This window comes from Takifugu rubripes, chromosome 21, assembly GCF_901000725.2.
Source record: "Takifugu rubripes chromosome 21, fTakRub1.2, whole genome shotgun sequence".
Lineage (NCBI taxonomy): Eukaryota > Metazoa > Chordata > Actinopteri > Tetraodontiformes > Tetraodontidae > Takifugu > Takifugu rubripes.
Genome location: NC_042305.1, coordinates 11,554,472 through 11,580,647, shown reverse-complemented (window position 1 = coordinate 11,580,647; position 26,176 = coordinate 11,554,472). Strand labels below are relative to the sequence as shown.

General features: G+C 46.3%; 3 protein-coding genes and 1 pseudogene across 4 annotated transcripts; 2 read left to right on the top strand and 2 right to left on the bottom strand.

Moving 5' to 3' along the window:
* Window positions 1-731: 731 nt before the first annotated feature.
* On the top strand, window positions 732-8,795 carry LOC101062204 (SWI/SNF-related matrix-associated actin-dependent regulator of chromatin subfamily A containing DEAD/H box 1A-like). 2 transcript variants are annotated; one of them, XM_011615579.2, is made up of 24 exons: window positions 732-886; window positions 962-1,225; window positions 1,609-1,747; window positions 1,826-1,952; window positions 2,030-2,099; window positions 2,268-2,356; window positions 2,457-2,558; window positions 2,773-2,851; window positions 2,944-3,560; window positions 3,684-3,880; window positions 4,032-4,122; window positions 4,364-4,463; window positions 4,551-4,610; window positions 5,120-5,195; window positions 5,279-5,414; window positions 5,560-5,691; window positions 5,767-5,862; window positions 5,958-6,075; window positions 6,172-6,287; window positions 6,373-6,561; window positions 6,645-6,763; window positions 6,844-7,026; window positions 7,183-7,292; window positions 7,959-8,795. In XM_011615579.2, exons 2-24 carry the CDS (start codon window positions 1,105-1,107, stop codon window positions 8,018-8,020), a joined length of 3,129 nt encoding a protein of 1,042 aa, XP_011613881.1. In that variant the 5' UTR covers window positions 732-886; window positions 962-1,104; the 3' UTR covers window positions 8,021-8,795. The 2 variants fall into 2 exon arrangements, with proteins under 2 accessions (XP_011613881.1, XP_003974890.2); XM_003974841.3 differs by having other exon boundaries at window positions 732-1,225.
* An 18-nt stretch (window positions 8,796-8,813) lies between these two features.
* LOC101068499 (perforin-1-like) lies at window positions 8,814-11,294 on the bottom strand (annotated as a pseudogene).
* Window positions 11,295-19,134: 7,840 nt separating this feature from the next.
* Window positions 19,135-23,387, top strand: LOC101062430 (SWI/SNF-related matrix-associated actin-dependent regulator of chromatin subfamily A containing DEAD/H box 1B-like; the record flags this gene model as incomplete). Its single annotated transcript, XM_029830039.1, has 12 exons — window positions 19,135-19,198; window positions 19,708-19,783; window positions 19,867-20,002; window positions 20,140-20,271; window positions 20,347-20,442; window positions 20,538-20,655; window positions 20,752-20,867; window positions 20,953-21,141; window positions 21,225-21,343; window positions 21,424-21,606; window positions 21,763-21,872; window positions 22,558-23,387. Coding segments are annotated over 12 exons (1,401 nt in total), but the record flags the coding sequence as incomplete, so codon positions are not given.
* Window positions 23,388-23,404: 17 nt separating this feature from the next.
* On the bottom strand, window positions 23,405-25,958 carry prf1.5 (perforin 1.5). The gene is made up of 5 exons (XM_029830038.1): window positions 25,568-25,958; window positions 25,095-25,370; window positions 24,752-25,023; window positions 24,524-24,665; window positions 23,405-24,445 (listed from the first exon to the last, which is right to left on the bottom strand). The coding sequence occupies exons 2-5, from the start codon at window positions 25,362-25,364 to the stop codon at window positions 23,558-23,560; spliced, it is 1,572 nt and encodes a 523-aa protein (XP_029685898.1). The 5' UTR covers window positions 25,365-25,370; window positions 25,568-25,958; the 3' UTR covers window positions 23,405-23,557.
* Between the last annotated feature and the right edge of the window lie 218 nt (window positions 25,959-26,176).

Genomic DNA, 26,176 nt, shown 5'->3' with positions numbered 1-26,176 from the left:
TTGATTGATTGATTGATTGATTGATTGATTGGAAGCTATATGCTTGAAACTAAACGTAACCTCAATACCAAATGGTTTCGTCTCCAATTTAAAGGTTTTTTGGTCTAAATACTATAATAGTTAAGAAATTTGTTCAGAAATGCAGCATGGGAAACTTCTGGGGAGTTTCTTAAAGAACAGTGTATTGTTTTATAGGTGTTTAATTTTAATCATTACTTCGTTAACCTGCCACACATGTGTACATTTTCATATAATAAATATATAATAAACATATGTGTTGCATTTAAGTGTCCTACCCAATCACTTGTGTTTGGAGGTCACAACTGCCCGGCTTTTTGAGACTAGGTGTAATTGTTATTATGTAACTGCTCTATTTGTAGTTTTGGAGGTTAATTAGCCAACAAGTATTAAGTTATGAGGTCTGATGGGTCTTTTCGGTTCTTATGTGATCATGTTTGTTGGTTGTATAAGTGAAGCTGAGCAAGTTCTAGATAGTTCACCTCCTATTCCAAAATCCCACTGTACAGGATTTAATATAGACATGTAAAATTTAGAATAACACATGTCTCTGACTGGATCGTTGGAAATTACATTGTATGGGAATACAGGCCGTCGCATTTTAATTGGCATGCATTGTATTTATGTCTATTTTATATAAAACACATGGGTTTTAACGAAGTCGAGCGTAACGGAAGTAACACACGGTGAACTATCTTGACGGAATCGGGAGTTTCCGCCTTCCTCCTGCTCTCGGACCAATGAAAGAAGCCGACACGACATCCTCCAGGGCCGCTGAAGATCGCGGGAAACCGGCTGTAATCGAGAAAACGTCGATCGTAACAGCACTCCAGACGAATTCCTTTCACATAGTCGTATTGCACATTTGGTCAGTCGACACATTTTACTACATTGCGCTGTAGAGGGAACCGGTATCACAACTTAAATCCATTCTGCCTTTAAGGCTTTGATGAACGCTAACACACGTCGCTAGTCGGCTAGCAAGGCTGTCACATTGGCCAACAAGGAGCGCTTCTTGCTGTAGGATCCAGAAGATACTGCTGGGTACAAAGAGACAAAGGATTTTGACGAGTGGTCTCCAGCTGAATGTCAATGAGCACTTTCAACCTAGACCGTTTTCGCTATGACAAGAAGTCAACGACGGCGTCGAACAAAGAGGAGAGTTGCTTCTCCCGAAGTCCCGATTCGGAGAAGGAGAATAAACCAGGTAACGAGCAGATGTTAGATGTTAACTAACAGCGGCGGTAGCCAGATGTGGCGGTAAGAAACCCGCTGTCATCCTTTTTCAAACGTAAATGTTCATCATCGGACGACTGTCCTGACCTGGAAACATCGCAAGGTCGCAGCCAATCTTGCAACAATTAAAAACCTCGCAAAATGTGCTACATTAGTAGATAAATCCTGTTAAACTGAACTGTTTAATGCTGAAAACTCCTGCTTGCAAATACAATAACAGTTGTGCTGATTTTCTTTTAGATTTATCAACGTGTAGTGATCCATACAGTAGAAGACTATAGTATTTCTTACCATTTAAAATTGTATATGTCAGGAGATGGAATAGAAAAAGCATGTGTGTACCGGTCTTCGCAGCTCAGAGGAAAGCTGTCAACGCGCCACCAAAGCCCCAAGCCCGAGGAGTTGTCTTTGAGGAAGTCGTATCTTCTGATTTGGACGATAATGAGCTCCTGTCTGAACCGACCACCAAAATATCATTAAGCAGGAAAAAGAAGTAAGTGTGAAGCAGATTCTCCCTCGTTCCCGTCGCTGCTGAGCTCTCTCATTTTAACTCGTCCTCTTTATTGCGTAGGAACCCCGCAGGGCGATCGACCAAAACATCGGAATCTAACACAGACGATGAAGACGGTGAATTAGAGGAGAAAATAAGCAGAATACGAGAGATGTTTCCTCAGCTGACAAGAACTCAGCTATTGGACGTGAGTCGGCTTCCTAAACCTCATCTTTTCGACTTGTTTAGCATTATTAAAAATATTTTAAAAATCGATATTTTCAGGTCATTACAACTACAACCACACTGGAAGGAGCCGTCGCAACCTGTCTCTTGAGATATGGTGATAAGGAAGGCAAGTTTTGTTTCCTATAGCCTTTATTATATTATTATTGTTGTTGTTGTTGTTATTGTGTTTACTGATTAAAATGCTTGATCACAGTCTAACGGTTCACCACACAGATTGGTGAATTCTTCAGGATATCGGTGCTTCTGCATCAAAAATGTTGTTTTCTCTGTTCAGTTGTAGGACGGAAGAGGAAGCCGGATGGATCCAGCAGTTCTCAGAGCAGCGATGAGCTTCATCCCAGCAAGAAGAGGAGGTCGTCCGATGTAAGATTCCTGATCGTTTGCTCCGCTTGGATACAAACTGGCACTAGAGCTATTTCACCTGTTCATATTATTATGTGGCACCTGTTGTTTGGTCCAAAAGGCTTCTGTTAAAACCGACGAGGAGGACGGCGGTCCGAGCTGGGAGACGCAGGAAAGCATGGTTAGAAAACTGCAAAAAAAGTTTCCTGACCAGGACAAGGAGGTAAGATGGGACGCTCTTCCTGTCTGTCCTTCATCAAACCATTTCACCTTATTGTTGTCCAGTCCAATTTATAGATGAGGGGAAATAATTACAATGCACAGGCTCAGAGCATGAGGTCGTCACTCCGATCACATGACCGCGTGGAGGACTTCTGTTTCAGCATTATAAACTCTGCTAACACCTCAAAGTCCACCTCTGTGTTTCTACGTTGCAGGAATTGCGAATGGTGCTGCAGGAACATGACTGGAACGTGGAAGACGCCCTGCATGTCCTGCAGATGTTCTCCGACTCCGGTGGGAGCGGCTTCCTCCGTTAATCGCGCTGTCGTGGTCACGCGTTGATGCTCATTCGCTCTCGTGTCGTTTCTTTTCTTTCATCTCTGCAGATAATACCTCCTTCAGCTCCCCAGAAATGGAGGAAAAGAAGCCCAAGAAATCCAGGAGTAAAGAGAAGTCGGGCAAGGACAGTAAAAAGAAGCACTATGAAAGCGTGAGTGAGTCGGAGGAGAGCGCCGACGACTCGGACGCTGCGAGGCATAGCGAGGACAGCGATTCGGACAAAGACGCCCACAAACGTTTGAAGACACAGAGCAGCGCTTCCACACTTTTGCCGTGGATCACCAAAGGCTCCGAGTCCGCGTCCTCACTTCCCCCCATCAGGAAAACCACCTCCACTTCCTCCACAGCTCAGATGCTGTCCCAGTTCGCCAGCGGGACCAGTATCGCCAAGAAGCAGGCAGCAGAGAGCAAGAGGAAGGCCCGCGCCTCCGATCAACACGTGAGCTCAGACGAAGAGAACGACCCCGAAGACACGCTGAGCAGTGAGTTCGAGGACTCGGACGAGGAGCTGAGCGCCACAGAGGGCATGACGGAGATAAAGACGGAGATTGTTAAGTTCTTCCAGACGGCGTCTGTGGACGAGATGTCTCTGATCTCTGGCTGCTCAGTCAAAAAGGCCCAAAAGATCGTGGAGCTCAGACCCTTCGACAGCTGGAGAAGCTTGGTGAGAGAAGATGATTCCGATAATGAATATGACTGGCATCAAAGAGCCGTCGACAAAGATTTGCTTGTTTATTTGGGGCTGTTGTATTTGATGTGTATCTGAGCTTCATGGTCTTGTCTTCAGCTTGAAGTTTTCCATAAGGACAACGGGCTGTCGGAGGACTTACTGATGGGCTGCAAAGTCGTCCTCAGAGAGCGAAAGGTCGTCCTGGGGCTCATGTCCAAATGTGAGAGTATTTCCTCCAAAATGGTCAAACAGGTCACCATGGTAATGCAGAGAGGCACCGCCTCCATGAAGCAGCCGCATGTTCTCAACAACCAGTGAGTAATAGTCCACGTTAATGTAAATCACTGGTTTCGATCCGCAATTTTTTTAAATGTGCAGCTCATTTGTCTCGATTGAACTGTTTGATGTTGATTTCTGAAAGGTTTAGGACGCTGTCTGTCTGTCTGTCTGTCTGTCCTCTTCCAGGTTCCAACTGAAGCCCTATCAGCTGATTGGTCTGAAGTGGCTGCTGCTTTTGCACGAGCACAAACTGAGTGGCATCCTGGCCGATGAGATGGTGAGCAAACTTGGGATTAGAGATGCAGATTACATCTAATATCTGCAACGTTTAATTTCAGAACCACAGATGTTGCGAAATGCTTGTAATATTTATAATAATGGTGAATGCTGCCACCAGAAAGCTGCTGTGCAGTGACGAGGGTCATACGTACGAGGGTTCTATTCCGAAGGGTCGGTGTTCAATTAGATATGTGCTTTTCACGCTCGGAATCTCTTTTTTTCCTTCCTTTTCCTCTCAGGGTTTAGGGAAAACTATCCAAGCTATAGCTTTTCTGTCCCAGCTGTATCAGAATGGAATAGAAGGTCCTCACCTCATCACTGTGCCGTCCTCCACACTAGGTAACCATTGCTGAAAGATTTAGCTGTTGATGCTGGACGCAAGTTCTGGTATTGATTCATTCATTTCTTGCTTTAATGCTCTTGTAGATAACTGGGTCAGAGAGCTGAAGCTGTGGTGTCCCAGCCTTAAAGTTGTAGTCTATTATGGTAAGACTCTTCATTCTTCTCTTCACATTGAACTTTGACCCCTCTCCCCAGAAATAAAGGTTTTACGCTGCTGGTAAAGATTTTTTCCCGTGTTTGCACAAAGCTGGAAGCTCTTGTGCTCTCAGGTGAAATCCCCAGCACGAGGGTTTGATTATCATCGGGCTTGACCACCAGGTGGCGGTGTTTCCCCAAACACTTCTTGCTCTTCAGGTTTCCAACGCAGATGTTTCTCAAAATGTCATTTTAGTGCCACCTAAATTGAAGTTCCCAATGCTGCCAATGGTGATATAAACCACTGGAGACCATTGATTGTTCAGATGTTCACTCCACACTCTTTAATAGTCACTTTGGATGTGTTATTGACAGTATATAGAATAGAATCTAAACTATTGACTGTACTGGAGCTGAATAGTTGAGAACGAGAGCATACACTGTGTATCTGTACCTGCGCATACGTGTCCTATTTAGATGTTTTGAAGCAACACATTTTGTCTTCTACGATCGTGCAGGATCTATTGACGACCGTCGCTATCTCAGACACGAAATTCTCAATGAAGACATTGAGTACAACGTCATTGTGACCACGTGAGTAAACGCACACCCAGACAGTAGGGGGCTCACTACACTGCATGAATGAATTCAGTGACAGCCTGTCCTTTTTTACTCAGGTATAACTTGGCCATCGGAAACGACAGCGATCGCAGCCTGTTTCGCAAGCTGCGTCTGAAGTACGCCGTGTTTGATGAGGGTCACATGCTGAAGAATATGAACAGCTTGCGCTATCGCCACCTTATGGCCATCAATGTTAGTTCATCATAGTTTCTCTCTGTTAGTAATCAGAATTCATTCATATTTTCTCATTCCAGCTTTGCACCTCCTTTAACGTCTCTCTCGCTCTCTCGCTCTCTTCCTCCCCCCCTCTCTTCTCTCCTCCCTCCCCCCTGTACAGGCTGAGCATCGCTTGCTGCTGACAGGAACTCCTTTGCAGAACAACCTCCTGGAACTGATGTCTCTCCTGAACTTCATCATGCCCTCGATGTTCTCTAGCTCCACTTCTCAGCTTTCTAAAATGTTTTCTATGGTAAGACTCCAAACTAAAGCTGATTATTTGCAGATGCGTCTCTTCTATAGACCAACATTTAATGTTGCACTGTAGAAATCCCACGAGGAGCAGAGCCCCTTCGAGAGAGATCGCATTTCTCAGGCCAAACTCATCATGAAACCCTTCATCCTCCGAAGAATCAAGAGTGACGTGAGTTTGTGTCTTTCAAGTTCTTTCCTTTGACAATGACTTTAATTTAAAAGAGCTTTAAACATTAGAAATGGTGATTTGTCTCTGTTATCCAGGTTCTCAAGCAGCTACCAGCCAAGGAGGAGAAAGTCGAGACGTGTTTGATGAGTGAAAAACAGCGTGCTCTCTATCAGGCCCTCTTCACGAAGCTCAAGCGTTCCACTAGCGGAGAGAGTGAGCTTAATGCGCTCTTCTTTATGTTGTCTAAAGTTTCCCTTCCGTATACATGGCAGAAATAACACCTCCTCCTCTCACTTCGTTCCTCTGCAGAGCGTGAGCTGTGTAATGTGATGATGCAGCTGAGGAAGATGGCCAACCACCCCCTGCTCCATCGACAATATTACACTGCAGAAAAACTTAAAGCCATGAGCAAACTCATGCTGAAGGTCCGTCCCACTCTGGCCTGTCCCGTCCTCACTCGGCTCCTCCTTTTGTACTTGTCACCTCACCCACATGCGTGTGTGTCCGCAGGAGCCGAGTCACTTTGACGCGGACGCCGCTCTGATTCAAGAAGACATGGAAGTGATGTCAGACTTCGAGCTGCACCGACTGTGCCAGCAGTACTCCTCCATTGGCTCCTACCAGTTAGAAATCGACCTCATACTTGACTCTGGGAAATTCCTCCTCCTCAAAGAGCTGCTGACCTCTCTTAAAAAGAAGGTAAAGGCAGATGTGCGGAGCGCCAGTTATTTCCAAGTTCGCAAGTATCGTGTAGCTTAGTTTGAGGATTTCTATTCCTACAGGGTGACCGAGTGGTGTTATTCAGTCAATTCACCATGATGCTGGATATTATAGAAGTGTTACTCAAGCATCTCAGTCACAGATACATCAGACTGGATGGATCCACACCCATCGCTGACAGGTAACTGGTGTTACTGGGTTACCTGTGTTAAAGGAATTTTAGGGGGCTTAATTGAGCCCGGACGTGTTTTTGTCCTGTAGGATTGTGCTGATTGATGAGTACAACACAGATCCGGACATATTTGTCTTCCTCTTGTCGACGCGCGCGGGCGGCCTTGGCATCAACCTCACCTCGGCCAACGTCGTCATCTTACACGACATCGACTGTAACCCCTACAACGACAAACAGGCAGAGGACAGATGTCATCGTGTGGGACAGACCAGGTGGGATGGATTCCCGATCTTAAGAGTTGTTTGGTCTTGGTTAAGCTGGTCTTTGGACCTTCTTCGGGGAAAAAATCTGTTCCCGCAAATGGAGAGCAGCCACATTGACAATAATTTGAAAGGACGCCTGAGGACTAATTAACATTTCTCTTTCAGGGCTGTCCGGGTCATTAAGCTGATCAGCAAGGACAGTATAGACGAGTGCATTTTGCAGCTGGGCCAGAAGAAACTAAAGCTGGAACAGGACATGACTGCTGCTGAGCAGGGTGAGCAGATACATCCACATAGGAAATGCAGCAATTCCTGAGATCATTCCTAATTACAGTAGTTACATGTGTTGTCATTTTCTCTGCCACCAGTAGCCTAGACATCAAATTACTGAACGCTAACCAAATGCCACACCCTCGTCCTTAAAAACTGACTCTTGACCTCATTCCAAGCATCTCTAGGCCCATCTGTGCCTCAGAAAACATGATATCAAAAAGCAAAACTCAAACTGAACAGAAAGGCGGGATCAAACATCTCAGTCACAGTTACATCACAACTGGTCCAGTGGGTGGAACAGTCGGTCATTATCAGCACTTCAGGACTAGCGCACATTGTCTGGCAGATGGCAGCACTGCTCTGTGCCACATAGAAGGAAAAGCTTTATGGATGGTGGGTGTTTTTGAGTTGGTAATGGATGCTTAATGCAGAAAATACGTATTTGAGTAACCCTTAAACCCTGAATTTTCTGGAAAAACATCACTGCACATGGATTTTACATCAATTGGGGATTGTGAAAATAAACTCTTGGATTATCTTTTTATGCTGGATGATGATACGTAGCACGCGGCTAAAAAAACAACAGACCCGACAACAAATCATTTTGGGTTTCTACTATATGGAAGCAGGCGTGTCACATTTTTGACCATGGTTCTTTTTTTCCTCAGGTGTTGAGGGGACCATAACTGAAGACATGGCGTCGTTGCTCAAAGCCTCCCTCGGACTGTAAACCACACTTGAACCTTGGCGCGTGTCAATCCTCTTGGATTGCCGGAAGACTTGAGCATCCTGACTGAACGCACACTTTCTTTCATTTTGATGAGAAAACTACTGAGAGATGACCAATATGCTGCCATTTCCTCCAAGCACATGATTGTAAAACCAGTACATTAAGGCAAAACTCACATTTTATGTACTTGTGAATACTTCATGTACCACATGGGCCTTAATGGAGAAGCCTGAAAACAAAAATGGGGTTTAGATGTTAGCATCAGGAATTCGTCACGTCTCTGCTGGCGCTCAGCTGTTGTCAGTTGCATTCCAACTGTGGCACAGTGGTTTAGATAAGAGGCTTACTGGCAGTCGGTGATACATGCTCACACCAGAGCTCCTGCATGCATTTTGTACAACATCTCATTTGGAATTTTCTTCTATCTCTTCAAAACTCATAGAGGAAACTCATCCAGACCAGATGTTGGTCGTAATGTCGTTTTTTAAGCGAAACCCTCCGGATGAATCTAGGCGAGCTGAAGCTAATATCGGAAATATTTGGATTTTCTACCGTATTTAAACAAAGCATCACAGAAATTACAAAGTGTTTGTTCACGCGGTGCTTCGACTTGAAATGTGCTCACGCCGAGTGATACTGGTGAAGGTCGATGTGTTCAGGGTGTAGCCGCTGCGTTCTCGTACTGTACAAACGTGTTACAAGTGTTACTATATAAGACTGATGGCATTTGTATGTTTTGGTTTTTTATTGTTCCTCTTTCAACCGAATAAAAAAACAAAATAACAGTGTTTTAGTTGCTAACATTCAGCATCACAAATCACTTTATTTTGCATATACAGTAATATGGTCCAAGGAAAAAAAGAACATTGTTATGATCAGGTTATAGACTGTATCTAGATGTTGAACTTGACTTTGTTTTGTAGCGACCTACTCGGCGCTGGGAGAGTAGCGCCCACACCTAAAACCCGTCACACCCCCTACACCCGACCACATAGGTGTAGTAGAGAACCCCAGTATTCAGCTGGCAGCCTGAAGAGTGTGTTCCCCTCTCGGGAACGGTCATGCATTTTCCAACAAATCTGTGCACGTCTCTGTCCCAGACTTCAAACTTCAGCTTCAGACCCACCTTCACTGGCCCCAAGTCGAAAACGGCGTTCCACACTGGGTTGTTGTTGTTCATCACCGTCTCTGTTTCGTCGTAGAGGCCGTTGTAGAAGATCTTCACGTAGGCGTCCGCCTTCGTGGAGGTGTCGGCGTTCAGGCCCACAGCTCTGTGGATCGTCACTTTGAGAGTTCCTCTGCCGGGGGGGCAGCAGTGGTGATCCAGGTTCGGGGTCGGGGAGCAGTTCTTGGACCCAAACTGGTCCACCCTCAGCTGGTTCTCCTGAATGTACCCTGTGATGGCGTCTCTCAGATTGGCGGCGATCTGCGAGTCCTGCACTAGTTGATGCAGAGGGAAGATGGCGTAAGAGACGACGTCGGGGTTATCGTGGAGGCTGTTGATCCAGCTGTCATACGCCTCCGACGGGTCCTGCTGGTAGAGGATGTCGGGGAAGTATCTCTCCCCCCCAACCACTTCGATCTTGTGGGTCATGAAGCCCCGGTAGAAGTCCATGCTCAGGTTGCCCCTCTGAAGGTTGTCACACTTGTTGGAGAGGGTCGCGTTCGCAGGGAGGAACCCAAGAGACATTCGCAGCTCCGCGTTCAGGCACCTTTCGACATTGATCTCGGTGAAGCCCTTCAGCGCAGCCAGACAGGTCTTAAACGCTGTTACCCGTCTCACCTTCCCGCCGAGCTTTACCTGCACGAGGGAGGCAGAAAAAGCGCTTGATGCTTCTTTACAGCAAATTTCAATGTCCAACATGGTCAGCTGTATAACCTGGTGTATGTAGTGAGTTCCATAGGTGTCTATCAGTCGCCTGTACAGAGCTCTGTCCTGGGTCGTTTTCAAACCCTGAGGGAGTCTCTTCAGATGTTTGGTGAACTCTGCGCTCAGCTGGGGGTGATCAGCCAGCCTGTAGCTGTACAAATAAAACAAAGAAGCTGTACTTCAACCAGGGATGGATGGATGGACGCCATCGCGCCCCAGCTGCTGGGCTTTACCTGTAGTAGGTGCAGCTGATCTCATGGATGGCGAAGGTGGCCTTGTCCACGCTGTGCTGCAAGCGTGCAAATTTTGCCAGGTCTGAGCGGCTCCCTCCCAGCACGGCGTTGCCAATATTCTCCAAGCTCAGTCCGATGCCCCAGTTGTTCCGGACCAGGGAGGAGGAACTGCGTAACAGGGAGTCCACGGAGTGGTGGAGGGCGCTGGAGAGCTGCTTGCTGCAGCGGCTGAAGGGGCGCCAGTCGAGAACAGCTGCTGGGAGTTTCTGAGTCTGAGTGGCGAGATGGGAGGAGAATGGTCCAAGAATGGAGACTTTCTAGCTAGAACTTTGCATTTTTGTACCTGTCCTTGTTGGAAGCGGTTGGAACACAGCGTGCAGGTGTTGGTGTCGCTCATGTACCCCTTGACGTTGATCACAAATGCTCCTGTTCGCTGCATACGCACCACATCGAACCCCTCCCCTGCCAGGTTGTGGCCCGGCACAAAAGGGGCTTTCTCGCACTCTGGAACTGAGGCGGTCCAGCAGGTCTGTCCACTGCGGACCTCCAGTGTGACCACTAGAGCCAGAACAAAAAGAACATAGCTGTTCCCTTTGTGTCCTGCTGCTCGCATGGTTACCTGAATGTTACAACAGGAAGAGTGACAGTGTTAAACTTTTTATTGAGGTCACTGTAGACAGAAGTCTGCCAGTTTGTTGATGGTACTGAGCACAAACCAGAAAAATTCTGGCATTTTATAGAGTAATTTCTGATCCGCTCTGTAATCTAAAATAATCCTCCATCAGACCTCAAGTTCTCTCAGACCTCAAGTCTTACCTTATTATTTTAACGCTTCTTGTCTTCCTTTTGTTCCGTTTATGGACTTTGGACGAAGTTTCCGCTCTGTCTTTTCCTAAATTCCTGTGCAGATTCTAGTAGCCTGAAAGATACATTTGTTATCTCTCTCTTCTTCTATCCCTCAAAGTGCTCAGCTCACCGTAAACGATGTTCTCCGAGCGAGCTCCTCTCCTGATCTGGATGGGAAGGAGATTGTGCTTGGAAGAGTTTCGCCTTCTTGGCAGGCAGCGCCAAAATCCTGCTGGGTAACTAGTGCTGCTACTACTGCTCCGTATTTCAAGGTAACGTGGCGCTCTCTCCCCCCCTCACGGCCTTAACGATTTCCTCGGCATGGGTGGGTTGTTTTGATGTGTGTGTGTGTGTGTGTGTGTGTGTGTGTGTGTGTGTGTGTGTGTGTGCTGGGGGATGGAGATTATTGTGCAGTCACGAGAGGAAGGGTGGACATTAGTGAGTCCTCTTTATGGGAAATGCTCACATGTATGTACGCTTGCATCCCGGCTTCCCGACATGAGCACAGCTCTGCTGTTTATGTTGTCTCCATCAAAGCATTAAACGCCACAATGAACCACTTATTTAACCCAGATTTGCTTGGACTAGTGCAGGGCTCACCAACCTTTTTGAAACCAAGAGCTACGTCATGGGTACCGAGTCGTGTGAAGGGCTACCGCTTGACACACTCCTCTAAAATAACAAATTGTGTGTGTGTGTGTATCAATATTCAACACTTTATTATTATTAATCTCAGCAATTGTTCAGATGATCACTTCTACATTTGATCAGAAAAAAAATGTCGAGTTTTCACCAGACCCTTTCAACCATAAGAAACTAAACCATTTTAACAATTCATAAACTATGTTGAACCATGTTTTAAAAAGTTATTTAAAAACATTTAAAAAAATTAACTTTCATATTGAATAAATCTTAACTGAACAAATCTACTACAATTCTGCTCAGAATCTGTTACATTTTATAAACACACTTTTTAGCTCCTGGGCCTTCTCTGATTGTAGAATGCTTCCCGGTGGGTAGTTAGCATTAGCATTGTAGCTTTCATGACGCGTGGTGAAGCGCCGCTCCACATTGAGCTGCTTCGCCATCATCACAGTCGCCCCACAAATGCAACATACACACCTTCCTTTCACAGTAGTAAAAATTACCATTCACTTTGAAAATGATACATTTACTGTCTTCTTTTTGCCATGTTTTTGGGGTAGAAAATTGCACTCCACCCACCATCTTCAGTGCCCGCTAGTTTATTCTCCACAAGCGCAAAGGTTCTTTCATGTGCACAATACTGACCTTTGAACTAGGTCAGAGTTCACCTTCACTTTATTTATATTTTTATTTATGTTTAAGACATTGTCATTTTAAAATCTATGTAAATGCAGGTGTGATTTTAAAAAAAATAGCGGTAGAAAAGATTTTCTTAGATGCACCTCACTTGCGAGTTTTGCTATTTTTAGAACAGGCTTGCGGGCGACTCATGTGGTCATGGGGGGCGACTTGGTGCCCACGGGCACTGTGTTGGTGACCCCTGATTTAGTGTATTAAATCTGAAAATGATATGTAACAGAATAACACATAAAAGCATTTGTTGTTGTTGTTTTTTTATAAAAATAGAATTAATAAAAAGCAAAACTCATATCGTGGTGAAGAATCAAAGCTTTTGTCCTTACAAAATGGAAAATTTAGATGTTTCAACAGGACACTGTTGGATCGCGATACCTCCTGTATGTAGCTGCCGATCCGCGTGTTCGTTGAATGAAGACTTCGAGAAGTAAAGTACCAATTTCAAAATGTATTTAACAATAGAATCAATTCCAGATACAAATATTACAGAGCTCCGGGCCAGTTCATAACCCTAGCAACAACAGAGTCAATTGTCAGGGCATGAAGTCTGACAACCTAACTATCCCTGGGCCCAGTCCTTTATAGTCACACACATGCAAATTCACAATGTCCATGCAATCCACTCCAGATCCCCTGCTGAGATGTCCTCGTCCTCTTCCTCCAGCCTCCTTTGGTGTTGATACAGTCCTTCTTTTCCATTGCTTTCCCAGGTGGCCAGATCCCCATCTTCATGCAAATGTGATCATCATCAACCCCCCTGATATCCTGTTTACAATGAGTGTTTGACACCCCCTGCCTGACTGGCTCCTGAGATAACAGTAGATCAAACAACAATCCTGCAACTGGAATGTCTCTGTTTTTAATTACATTTAGTCTACCTTGCCTAACTTCTAAGGGAAGACAGGAACATATGGTGAAACACATAACAACAAGATAAAGACCATTCTCAACAACACCCAAAGATTAATCATTTTTCTTTCATGAAATGTGAAATGCTGGGACAGAAAAAAAAACCTACAGGGGAAAAAACCCACAGGAAACCCACAGGCAATGAGTGTGCCACCTCATATAACCAAACAGCCCCACCTGGTTGGCAAACTAGTTGCACTGCAAGAACGTACCAGAGTAAACAAACACCGATTAGTATCGGACAGGCAACAGCTTCTGTAGCTCCTCTGAAAAGGAGCACTGTGTCTGGGGTTGTTAGCAAGGCTTTACATGGCGCCAGTGGCTTCCAGAAATTTAAAAAAATTAACTTTCATATTGAATAAATCTTAACTAAACAAATCTACTACAGTTCTGCTCAGAATCTGTTACATTTTATAAACACACTTTTTAGCTCCTGGGCCTTCTCTGATTGTAGAATGCTTCCCGGTGGGTAGTTAGCATTAGCATTGTAGCTTTCATGACGCGTAGTGAAGCGTCATGTGCTGCTTCGCCATCATCACAGTTGCCCCACAAATGCAACATACACACCTTCCTTTCACAGTAGTAAAAATTACCATTCACTTTGAAAATGATAAATTTACTGTCTTCTTTTTGCCATGTTTTTGGGGTAGAAAATTGCACTCCACCCACCATCTTCAGTGCCCGCTAGTTTATTCTCCACAAGTGCAAAGGTTCTTTCATGTGCACAATACTGACCTTTGAACTAGGTCAGAGTTTATATTTTTATTTATGTTTAAGACATTGTCATTTTAAAATCTATGTAAATGCAGGTGTGATTTTTTTAAAAATAACGGTAGAAAAGATTTTCTTAGATGCACCTCACTTGCGAGTTTTGAGATTTTTAGAACAGGCTTGCGGGCGACTCATGTGGTCATGGCGGGCGACTTGGTGCCCACGGGCACTGTGTTGGTGACCCCTGATTTATTATATTAAATCTAAAAAAGGTATGTAACAGAATAACACATAAAAGCATTTGTTGTTGTTTTTTTTTATAAAAATAGAATTAATAAAAAGCAAAACTCATATCTTGGTGAAGAATCAAAGCTTTTGTCCTTACAAAATGGAAAATTTAGATGTTTCAACAGGACACCCAAAGATTAATCATTTTTCTTTCATGAAATGTGAAATGCTGGGACAGAAAAAAAAAAAACCTACAGGGGAAAAAACCCACAGGAAACCCACAGGCAATGAGTGTGCCACCTCATATAACCAAACAGGCCCACCTGGTTGGCAAACTAGTTGCACTGCGAGAACGTACCAGAGTAAACAAACACCGATTAGTATCGGACAGGCAACAGCTTCTGCAGCTCCTCTGAAAAGGAGCACTGTGTCTGAGGGTGTTAGCAAGGCTTTACCTGGTGCCAGTTCTGCTCAGAATCTGTTACATTTTATAAACACACTTTTTAGCTACTGTAGAATGCTTCCCGGTGGGTAGTTAGCATATATATGCTTTGCCATATTTCCTCGTCTTTGCTTTCGGGAAACTTTCGTTTGTCTCATGTCAATATTGACACTCATGCCCCGGAGTTTGAGTTTGTGTCTTCAGACTACCACGTGGCTTCCCGACATGAGCACAGCTCTGCTGTTTATGTTGTCTCCATCAAAGCATTAAACGCCACAATGAACCACTTATTTAACCCAGATTTGCTTGGACTAGTGTGTTCTTGGGTGCCACATCTGCAGCTTTTTCACCGCTGTAGTTAAAACATGTCTGACCATATCGACAGTACGACCTTCCTGAACATGGATTTGGGTTCATGGAGAACTGCACATCTAAATGAATTTAGAGTTTGACTGCTTCTAAATCAAATGTATGTGTCTCTTTAAGTAGCACGTGCTGTGGGCACAACTGCTGGTCTCACTTATCATGCTGGAGCTGCTGACACAGTGTTTCAGGATGAATCAGAAATTTGACTCTGGGATATTATATTATACTAAAGCTTTCAGGGACTTCTGGATATTATGGCCATGGGGGGCTGAGCTGAGAAGTGGAGGGATCTCAGTTGAAGCTTCGGTGCCGACAAAACATGTAAGATGTTCTGGTATTAGAGGAGCACTGCTGAGGTACCCTTGAGCAAGGTACCAAAGCCACCAATGTTCACATAGGGCCCTGGATGAGCTGGAAACTGGTCTGGGTGTGTGCCCAGCCTTCCCCCATGTGTGCACCTTCACAGTGAAACCGAAAATAGATAAAGTGGTCAAGAGAACGAAAGGGTAACGAATATCAGGGCCAAATATATACCGAACATGCACAAGCACATGTGTCTTTAAGCCACCACCGGCTTTCATTCAAACATTGAAACAGGCCATAGTTGTGCCTTTTTCTAGCTGTGCTGTCATCACTTTAGAGAGGATGGCATTCAGCAGCTTTATATGTGTTTCTTAAGGTTGGTCTAAGTGCAGACAAGCACGGAGGCAGACTCATTCACTGTTTTTATTTTTTATTATTATTATTTTAGTGACTTGCAATTGTTTCAATGTTATATTTGCAGTAAAGGTACTAGCAAAGGATATTGATGTAGTTGGTTGAACAAAATTAAATGAAATTCAAAAGATATAAAATAAATGTGCTGATTCATTTTTATTAGCAAAAACAGTTGCGTTATTAAACACTAAAAAGGTAGATTTGTGGCGTTCTTCACACTGGCCTTCAGGGGGCGCTGTTACCCTACTTTCGGAATTACTTCCACTTTCCGGTCTGGTGACGGCTCTTTCCATTACAAGAATAGGGCTTAAGTGCAAAAAAGCCAAATCACACAGCTTTTGAAGTGATTCTAATTTCCATTGTCCATAAAAATAGAGAAGCGAGGAACAGACTTCTTGTTTGTGCCATGTACTGACACTAAGAGGACCTCGTCTCATCAGTTTCACTTTCTCTTCCTTGGAATAACCCGTCATGAATCTCTTCATAGCCGCGACCTCTCTCCAGCCAGGCACCCAGCCTTCGCCTCCTCTTCACCATGACTGTTGAAAGCACAACCACAAGCGCCATCAAAGCCAGTACCCCGAAGGCTATGCCGGCCTTTTCTCCACCAGTCAGCTGGTTATGGGGGTCAAACTCACGCATGGATTCAGACATTTCCTCCAGTTTGACCAGCTTCCATTCCTTGCTCTGGCCGATTCTGACCCAGCTCTTTTCTCCCTCAGTCAGAACCATGACCGTATTAGTGGCTTGTGGTATTGATTCATTTGAGGAGAGCTAAATCTGTGTATTCAGAGAAACTTCAGCAGCAGTTTACTGCTAACGACTCTGCTTCTGTGTGGAGAGGCCTGAGGCAGATTACCAACTACCGGCCTCAGGCTTCAAAGGGTCAGGACGACAAAGCCCTTTGTAAGAGTCTGTCCCTCCACTATGCCCGCTTTGACACCTCGTCAGCCATGCCCAACACCTCCCCCCTCCACTCACCATCAGTGAACAGGATGTGCGCAGGCAGTTCGCCAGGTTGAGCCCCAGGTTGAAGCCCCTGCCCCGAACGGCGTGTCTCCTTCCACCCTGAGGCACTGCGCAGAGGAGCTGACTCCTGTCTTTACAGACATCTTCAACTCCTCCCTGTAGTCGTGCCAGGTGCCAGCCTGCCTCAAAACTTCAATCATCGTCCCTGTCCCCAAGAAGCCACGGATCACTGGGCTTAACGACTACAGACCTGTGGCGCTCACCTCTGTAGTCCCTTTTGTGCGGCTGGGGAAGACTGTCTCGGACTCTGTCTCCATCAGCACTGGATCACCCCAGGGCTGAGTACCGGTACTTTCCCCCCTGCTCTTCTCCCTGTACACAAACTGCTGCACCTCAAGCCACCAGTCTGTCAAGCTGATCAAGTGTGCGGATGACACCACCCTCATCGGGCTCATCTCCAATGGCGACGAGACTGCCTACAGGAGGGAGGTGGCTCGACTGGTGTCCTGGTGCGGACACAACAACCTGCAGCTGAACACTCAGAAGACAGTGGAGATGATTGTGGACTTCAGGAAATTCACAGCCCCTTCGCCCCCCCTTGCCCTCATGGACTCCCCCATCACCACTGTGGACTCCTTCCTCTTCCTGGGCACCACCATCACCCGGGACCTTAAGTGGGAGCCAACCATCAGCTCCCTCATCAAGAAGGCCCAGCAAAGGATGTTCTTCCTACGGAAGCTGAGGAAGCTCAAACTGCCTCCCAGGATGTTGGCGCAGTTTTATACGGCCATCATCGAGTCCATCCTCACCTCCTCCATCACCGTGTGGTACGCTGGCGCCACCGTCAGGGACAGACTGAGGCTGCAGCGCGTCGTGCGCGCTGCCGAGAAAGTGATCGGCTGCAGGCTTCCATCCATCCAGGACCTGTATATCTCCAGGACCCGGAGGCATGCAGGTCGGATCACGGCCGACCCTTCCCACCCCAGAATCAGAATCAGAATCAGAATCAGATTTATTGCCATTGTTCATGTAATACACAGTATTACACAAACTAGGAATTTGTCTTGGTGTGACGCTGCGACATTCAACATAAAGAAGACAACACTAGAATAAGATAAATAAAATAAAATAAGACATATATACAGTATATACATAAATAGTAAGAAATAGTGCAGGTCAATGCAGGAGTAATGTGATGTCCGTGAGTCCGACTGGCTGCTGTTCATGGTGCTTAAGTGATAAGTCACTTGGTGTTCAGCAGCCTGATGGCAGAGGGGAAGAAGCTGTTCATGTAGCGGGAGGTTTTGGTCCGAATGGACCGTAGTCTCCTGCCTGAGGGGAGGGGGGAAAACAGTCCGTGACCAGGGTGGGAAGGGTCGGCCGTGATCCGACCTGCATGCCTCCGGGTCCTGGAGATATACAGGTCCTGGATGGATGGAAGCCTGCAGCCCATCACCTTCTCGGCAGCGCGCACGACGCGCTGCAGCCTCAGTCTGTCCCTGACGGTGGCGCCAGCAAACCACACGGTGATGGAGGAGGTGAGGATGGACTCGATGATGGCCGTATAAAACTGCGCCAACATCCTGGGAGGCAGTTTGAGCTTCCTCAGCTTCCGTAGGAAGAACATCCTTTGCTGGGCCTTCTTGATGAGGGAGCTGATGGTTGGCTCCCACTTAAGGTCCCGGGTGATGGTGGTGCCCAGGAAGCGGAAGGAGTCCACAGTGGTGATGGGGGAGTCCATGAGGGCAAGGGGGGGCAAAGGGGCTGTGACTTTCCTGAAGTCCACAATCATCTCCACTGTCTTCTGAGCGTTCAGCTGCAGGTTGTTGTGTCCGCACCAGGACACCAGTCGAGCCACCTCCCTCCTGTAGGCAGTCTCGTTGCCATTGGAGATGAGCCCGATGAGGGTGGTGTCATCCGCACACTTGATCAGCTTGACAGACTGGTGGCTTGAGGTGCAGCAGTTTGTGTACAGGGAGAAGAGGAGGGGGGAAACCCTGACCCTGGTCACGGACTGTTTTCCCCCCTCCCCTCAGGCAGGAGACTACGGTCCATTCGGACCAAAACCTCCCGCTACATGAACAGCTTCTTCCCCTCTGCCATCAGGCTGCTGAACACCAAGTTACTTATCACTTAAGCACCATGTACAGCAGCCAGTCGGACTCATGAACAATACACTACTTTTGCATTGACCTGCACTGTGGACTTCTAACCTTAACTTAACTGCTGCTCTTGCACATTATAGGAATACACATTACCAATTCCTTACTATATATATATATATATATATATATATATATATATATATATATATATATGTCTTATCTTATTTATCTTATTCTAGTGTTTATTGTCTTCTCTATGTTGAATGTTGCAGTGTCACACCGAGACAAATTCCTAGCTTGTGTAATACTGTGTACTACATGAACAATGGCAATAAATAAATCTGATTCTGATTCTGATTTCTTGCTTTAATGCTCTTGTAGATAACTGGGTCAGAGAGCTGAAGCTGTGGTGTCCCAGCCTTAAAGTTGTAGTCTATTATGGTAAGACTCTTCATTCTTCTCTTCACATTGAACTTTGACCCCTCTCCCCAGAAATAAAGGTTTTACGCTGCTGGTAAAGATTTTTTTCCCGTGTTTGCACAAAGCTGGAAGCTCTTGTGCTCTCAGGTGAAATCCCCAGCACGCGGGTTTGATTATCATCGGGCTTGACCACCAGGTGGCGGTGTTTCCCAAACACTTCTGTGTTGGAAACCTGAAGAACAAGATGTTTTTCAAAATGTCATTTTAGTGCCACCTAAATTGAAGTTCCCAATGCTGCCAATGGTGATATAAACCACTGGAGACCATTGATTGTTCAGATGTTAACTCCACACTCTTTAATAGTCACTTTGGATATATTATTGACAGTATATAGAATAGAATCTAAACAATTGACTGTACTGGAGCTGAATAGTTGAGAAAGAGAGCATACACTGTGTATCTGTACCTGCGCATACGTGTCCTATTTAGATGTTTTGAAGCAACACATTTTGTCTTCTACGATCGTGCAGGATCTATTGACGACCGTCGCTATCTCAGACACGAAATTCTCAATGAAGACATTGAGTACAACGTCATTGTGACCACGTGAGTAAACGCACACCCAGACAGTAGGGGGCTCACTACACTGCATGAATGAATTCAGTGACAGCCTGTCCTTTTTTACTCAGGTATAACTTGGCCATCGGAAACGACAGCGATCGCAGCCTGTTTCGCAAGCTGCGTCTGAAGTACGCCGTGTTTGATGAGGGTCACATGCTGAAGAATATGAACAGCTTGCGCTATCGCCACCTTATGGCCATCAATGTTAGTTCATCATAGTTTCTCTCTGTTAGTAATCAGAATTCATTCATATTTTCTCATTCCAGCTTTGCACCTCCTTTAACGTCTCTCTCGCTCTCTTCCTCCCCCCCTCTCTTCTCTCCTCCCTCCCCCCTGTACAGGCTGAGCATCGCTTGCTGCTGACAGGAACTCCTTTGCAGAACAACCTCCTGGAACTGATGTCTCTCCTGAACTTCATCATGCCCTCGATGTTCTCTAGCTCCACTTCTCAGCTTTCTAAAATGTTTTCTATGGTAAGACTCCAAACTAAAGCTGATTATTTGCAGATGCGTCTCTTCTATAGACCAACATTTAATGTTGCACTGTAGAAATCCCACGAGGAGCAGAGCCCCTTCGAGAGAGATCGCATTTCTCAGGCCAAACTCATCATGAAACCCTTCATCCTCCGAAGAATCAAGAGTGACGTGAGTTTGTGTCTTTCAAGTTCTTTCCTTTGACAATGACTTTAATTTAAAAGAGCTTTAAACATTAGAAATGGTGATTTGTCTCTGTTATCCAGGTTCTCAAGCAGCTACCAGCCAAGGAGGAGAAAGTCGAGACGTGTTTGATGAGTGAAAAACAGCGCGCTCTCTATCAGGCCCTCTTCACGAAGCTCAAGCGTTCCACTAGCGGAGAGAGTGAGCTTAATGCGCTCTTCTTTATGTTGTCTAAAGTTTCCCTTCCGTATACATGGCAGAAATAACACCTCCTCCTCTCACTTCGTTCCTCTGCAGAGCGTGAGCTGTGTAATGTGATGATGCAGCTGAGGAAGATGGCCAACCACCCCCTGCTCCATCGACAATATTACACTGCAGAAAAACTTAAAGCCATGAGCAAACTCATGCTGAAGGTCCGTCCCACTCTGGCCTGTCCCGTCCTCACTCGGCTCCTCCTTTTGTACTTGTCACCTCACCCACATGCGTGTGTGTCCGCAGGAGCCGAGTCACTTTGACGCGGACGCCGCTCTGATTCAAGAAGACATGGAAGTGATGTCAGACTTCGAGCTGCACCGACTGTGCCAGCAGTACTCCTCCATTGGCTCCTACCAGTTAGAAATCGACCTCATACTTGACTCTGGGAAATTCCTCCTCCTCAAAGAGCTGCTGACCTCTCTTAAAAAGAAGGTAAAGGCAGATGTGCGGAGCGCCAGTTATTTCCAAGTTCACAAGTATCGTGTAGCTTAGTTTGAGGATTTCTATTCCTACAGGGTGACCGAGTGGTGTTATTCAGTCAATTCACCATGATGCTGGATATTATAGAAGTGTTACTCAAGCATCTCAGTCACAGATACATCAGACTGGATGGATCCACACCCATCGCTGACAGGTAACTGGTGTTACTGGGTTACCTGTGTTAAAGGAATTTTAGGGGGCTTAATTGAGCCCGGACGTGTTTTTGTCCTGTAGGATTGTGCTGATTGATGAGTACAACACAGATCCGGACATATTTGTCTTCCTCTTGTCGACGCGCGCGGGCGGCCTTGGCATCAACCTCACCTCGGCCAACGTCGTCATCTTACACGACATCGACTGTAACCCCTACAACGACAAACAGGCAGAGGACAGATGTCATCGTGTGGGACAGACCAGGTGGGATGGATTCCCGATCTTAAGAGTTGTTTAGTCTTGGTTAAGCTGGTCTTTGGACCTTCTTCGGGGAAAAAATCTGTTCCCGCAAATGGAGAGCAGCCACATTGACAATAATTTGAAAGGACGGCTCAGGACTAATTAACATTTCTCTTTCAGGGCTGTCCGGGTCATTAAGCTGATCAGCAAGGACAGTATAGACGAGTGCATTTTGCAGCTGGGCCAGAAGAAACTAAAGCTGGAACAGGACATGACTGCTGCTGAGCAGGGTGAGCAGATACATCCACATAGGAAATGCAGCAATTCCTGAGATAATTCCTAATTACAGTAGTTACATGTGTTGTCATTTTCTCTGCCACCAGTAGCCTAAACATCAAATTACTGAACGCTAAACAAATGCCACACCCTCGTCCTTAAAAACTGACTCTTGACCTCATTCCAAGCATCTCTTGGCCCATCTGTGCCTCAGAAAACATGATATCAAAAAGCAAAACTCAAACTGAACCTGAACCTGAACCTGAACAGAAAGGCAGGATCAAACATCTCGGTCACAGATACATCACAACTGGTCCAGTGGGTGGAACAGTCGGTCATTATCAGCACTTCAGGACTAGCGCACATTGTCTGGCAGATGGCAGCACTGCTCTGTGCCACATAGAAGGAAAAGCTTTATGGATGGTGGGTGTTTTTGAGTTGGTAATGGATGCTTAATGCAGAAAATACGTATTTGAGTAACCCTTAAACCCTGAATTTTCTGGAAAAACACATCACTGCACATGGATTTTACATCAGTTGGGGATTGTGAAAATAAACTCTTGGATTATCTTTTTATGCTGGATGATGATACGTAGCACGCGGCTAAAAAACAACAGACCCGACAACAAATCATTTTGGGTTTCTACTATATGGAAGCAGGCGTGTCACATTTTTGACCATGGTTCTTTTTTTCCTCAGGTGTTGAGGGGACCATAACTGAAGACATGGCGTCGTTGCTCAAAGCCTCCCTCGGACTGTAAACCACACTTGAACCTTGGCGCGTGTCAATCCTCTTGGATTGCCGGAAGACTTGAGTATCCTGACTGAACGCACACTTTCTTTCATTTTGATGAGAAAACTACTGAGAGATGACCAATATATGCTGCCATTTCCTCCAAGCACATGATTGTAAAACCAGTACATTAAGGCAAAACTCACATTTTATGTACTTGTGAATACTTCATGTACCACATGGGCCTTAATGGAGAAACCTGAAAACAAAAATGGGGTTTAGATGTTAGCATCAGGAATTCGTCACGTCTCTGCTGGCGCTCAGATGTTGTCAGTTGCATTCCAACTGTGGCACAGTGGTTTAGATAAGAGGCTTACTGGCAGTCGGTGATACATGCTCACACCAGAGCTCCTGCATGCATTTTGTACAACATCTCATTTGGAATTTTCTTCTATCTCTTCAAAACTCATAGAGGAAACTCATCCAGACCAGATGTTGGTCGTAATGTCGTTTTTTAAGCAAAACCCTCCGGATGAATCTAGGTGAGCTTAAGCTAATATCGGAAATATTTGGATTTTCTACCGTATTTAAACAAAGCATCACAGAAATTACAAAGTGTTTGTTCACGCGGTGCTTCGACTTGAAATGTGCTCACGCCGAGTGATACTGGTGAAGGTCGATGTGTTCAGGGTGTAGCCGCTGCGTTCTCGTACTGTACAAACGTGTTACAAGTGTTACTATATAAGACTGATGGCATTTGTATATTTTGGTTTTTTATTGTTCCTCTTTCAACCGAATAAAAAAACAAAATAACAGTGTTTACAAGACTTTAGTTGCTAACATTCAGCGTCACAAATCACTTTATTTTTCATATACAGTAATATGGTCCAAGGAAAAAAAGAACATTGTTATGATCAGGTTATAGACTGTATCCAGATGTTAAACTTGACCTTGTTTTGTAGCAACCTACTCGGCGCTGGGAGAGTAGCGCCCACACCTAAAACCCGTCAGGTGAGCGTCACACTTGACCACATAGGTGAAGTAGAGAACCCCTCTCTTCAGCTGGCAGCTGAAAGAGTGTGTTCCCCTCTCGGGAACGGCGATGCATCTTCCAGCAACATCGTTGTAGAACACGTCTCTGTCCCAGACTTCAAGCCTCAGCTCCAGACCCACCTCCACTGACCCCAAGTCGTAAACGGCGTTCCACACTGGTTCGTCGTCGTCCATCACCGTCTCTGTTTCCTCGTAGATGCCGTTGTAGAAGATCTTCACGTAGGCGTCCGTCTTCGTGAAGGTGTCGGCGTTCAGGCCCGCAGCTCTGTGGATCATCAGTTTGAGAGTTCCTCTGCCGGACCGTAGGGGGCAGCAGTGGTGATCCAGGTTCGGGGTCGGGGAGCAGTTCTTGGACCCAAACTGGTCCTCCCTCAGCTGGTTCTCCTGAATGTACCCTGTGATGGCGTCTCTCAGATTGGCGGCGATCTGCGAGTCCTGCACTAGTTGATGCAGAGGGAAGATGGCGTAAGAGTTGACGTCGGGGTTATCGTGGAGGCTGTTCATCCAGCTGTCATACGCCTCCGACGGGTCCTGCTGGTAGAGGATGTCGGGGAAGTATCTCTCCCCCCCAACCACTTCAATCTTGTGGGTCATGAAGCCCTGGTAGAAGCCCATGCTCAGGTTGCCCCTCAGAAGGTTGTCACACTTGTTGGAGAGGGTCGCATTCGCAGGGAGGAACCCAAGAGACATTCGCAGCTCCGCGTTCAGGCACTTTTTGACATCAATCTCGGCAAAGCCCTTCAGCGCAGCCAGACAGGTCCTAAACGCTGTTACCCGTCTCACCTTCCCGCCGAGCTGGACCTGCACGAGGGAGGCAGAAAAAGCGCTTGATGCTTCTTTACAGCAAATTTTAATGTCCAACATGGTCAGCTGTATAACCTGGTGTATGTAGTGAGTTCCATAGGTGTCTATCAGCCGCCTGTACAGGGCTCTGTCCTGGGTCGTATTCAATCCCTGAGGGAGTCTCTTCAGATGTTTGGTGAACTCTGCGCTCAGCTGGGGGTGATCAGCCAGCCTGTAGCTGTACAAATAAAACAAAGAAGCTGTACTTCAAGGATGGATGGATGGATGGATGGACGCCATCGCGCCCCAGCTGCTGGGCTTTACCTGTAGTAGGTGCAGCTGATCTCATGGATGGCGAAGGTGGCCTTGTCCACGCTGTGCTGCAAGCGTGCAAATTTTGCCAGGTCTGAGCGGCTCCCTCCCAGCACGGCGTTGCCAATATTCTCCAAGCTCAGTCCGATGCCCCAGTTGTTCCGGACCAGGGAGGAGGAACTGCGTAACAGGGAGTCCACGGAGTGGTGGAGGGCGCTGGAGAGCTGCTTGCTGCAGCGGCTGAAGGGGCGCCAGTCGAGAACAGCTGCTGGGAGTTTCTGAGTCTGAGTGGCGAGATGGGAGGAGAATGGTCCAAGAATGGAGACTTTCTAGCTAGAACTTTGCATTTTTGTACCTGTCCTTGTTGGAAGCGGTTGGAACACAGCGTGCAGGTGCTGTTGTCGCTCATGTACCCCTTGACGTTGATCACAAATGCTCCTGTTCGCTGCATACGCACCACATCGAACCCCTCCCCTGCCAGGTTGTGGCCCGGCACAAAAGGGGCTTTCTCGCACTCTGGACCTGAGGCGGTCCAGCAGGTCTGTCCACTGCGGACCTCCAGTGTGACCACTAGAGCCAGAACAAAAAGAACATAGCTGTTCCCTTTGTGTCCTGCTGCTCGCATGGTTACCTGAATGTTACAACGGGAAGAGTAACAGTGTTAAACTTTTTATTGAGGTCACTGTAGACAGAAGTCTGCCAGTTTGTTGATGGTACTGAGCACAAACCAGAAAAATTCTGGCATTTTATAGAGTAATTTCTGATCCGCTCTGTAATCTAAACCAAAATAATCCTCCACCAGATGCTCTCTCAGACCTCAAGTCTTACCTTATTATTTTAACACTTCTTGTCTTCCTTTTGTTCCGTTTATGGACTTTGGACGAGGTTTCCGCTCTGTCTTTTCCTAAATTCCTGTGCAGATTCTAGTAGCCTGAAAGATACATTTGTTCTCCCTCTCTCTCTTCTTCTATCCCTCAAAGTGCTCAGCTCACCGTAAACGATGTTCTCCGAGTGAGCTCCTCTCCTGATCTGGATGGGAAGGAGATTGCGCTTGGAAGAGTTTCGCCTTCTTGGCAGGCAGCGCCAAAATCCTGCTGGGTAACTAGGCAGTGCTCCGTCTTTCAAGGTTATGTGGCGCTCTCTCTCTCCCTCACTCTCTTCTTTTTCTCTCTCTCCCCCACGGCCTTAACAATTTCCTCAGCGTGAGTGGGTTGTTTTGATGGATATGACCCAGCTTTCTGAATCCCTCACAGCTGTGTGTGTGTCTGTGTGTGTGTGTGTGTGTGTGTGTGCTGGGGGATGGAGATTATTGTGCAGTCACGAGAGGAAGGGCGGACATTAGTGAGTCCTCTTTATGGGAAATGCTCACATGTATGTACGCTTGCATGTGTTTTTAACGTGTGAGCTGGCCCGGCTTCCCGACATGAGCTCAGCTCT

What these genes read in the sequence shown, in the direction of transcription:
- LOC101062204 (XM_011615579.2), top strand. Translation starts at nt 1,105, where the DNA reads ATGTCAATGAGCACTTTCAACCTAGACCGTTTTCGCTATGACAAGAAG. An exon ending in TCATTAAGCAGGAAAAAGAA is followed by an intron (nt 1,748 to 1,825) that starts GTAAGTGTGAAG and finishes TTTATTGCGTAG; the next exon opens with GAACCCCGCAGGGCGATCGA. An exon ending in TTTCTAAAATGTTTTCTATG is followed by an intron (nt 5,692 to 5,766) that starts GTAAGACTCCAA and finishes GTTGCACTGTAG; the next exon opens with AAATCCCACGAGGAGCAGAG.
- prf1.5 (XM_029830038.1), bottom strand. Translation starts at nt 25,364, where the DNA reads ATGCGAGCAGCAGGACACAAAGGGAACAGCTATGTTCTTTTTGTTCTG. An exon ending in ACCGCTTCCAACAAGGACAG is followed by an intron (nt 25,024 to 25,094) that starts GTACAAAAATGC and finishes CTCGCCACTCAG; the next exon opens with ACTCAGAAACTCCCAGCAGC. An exon ending in GAACTCACTACATACACCAG is followed by an intron (nt 24,446 to 24,523) that starts GTTATACAGCTG and finishes TCCCTCGTGCAG; the next exon opens with GTCCAGCTCGGCGGGAAGGT.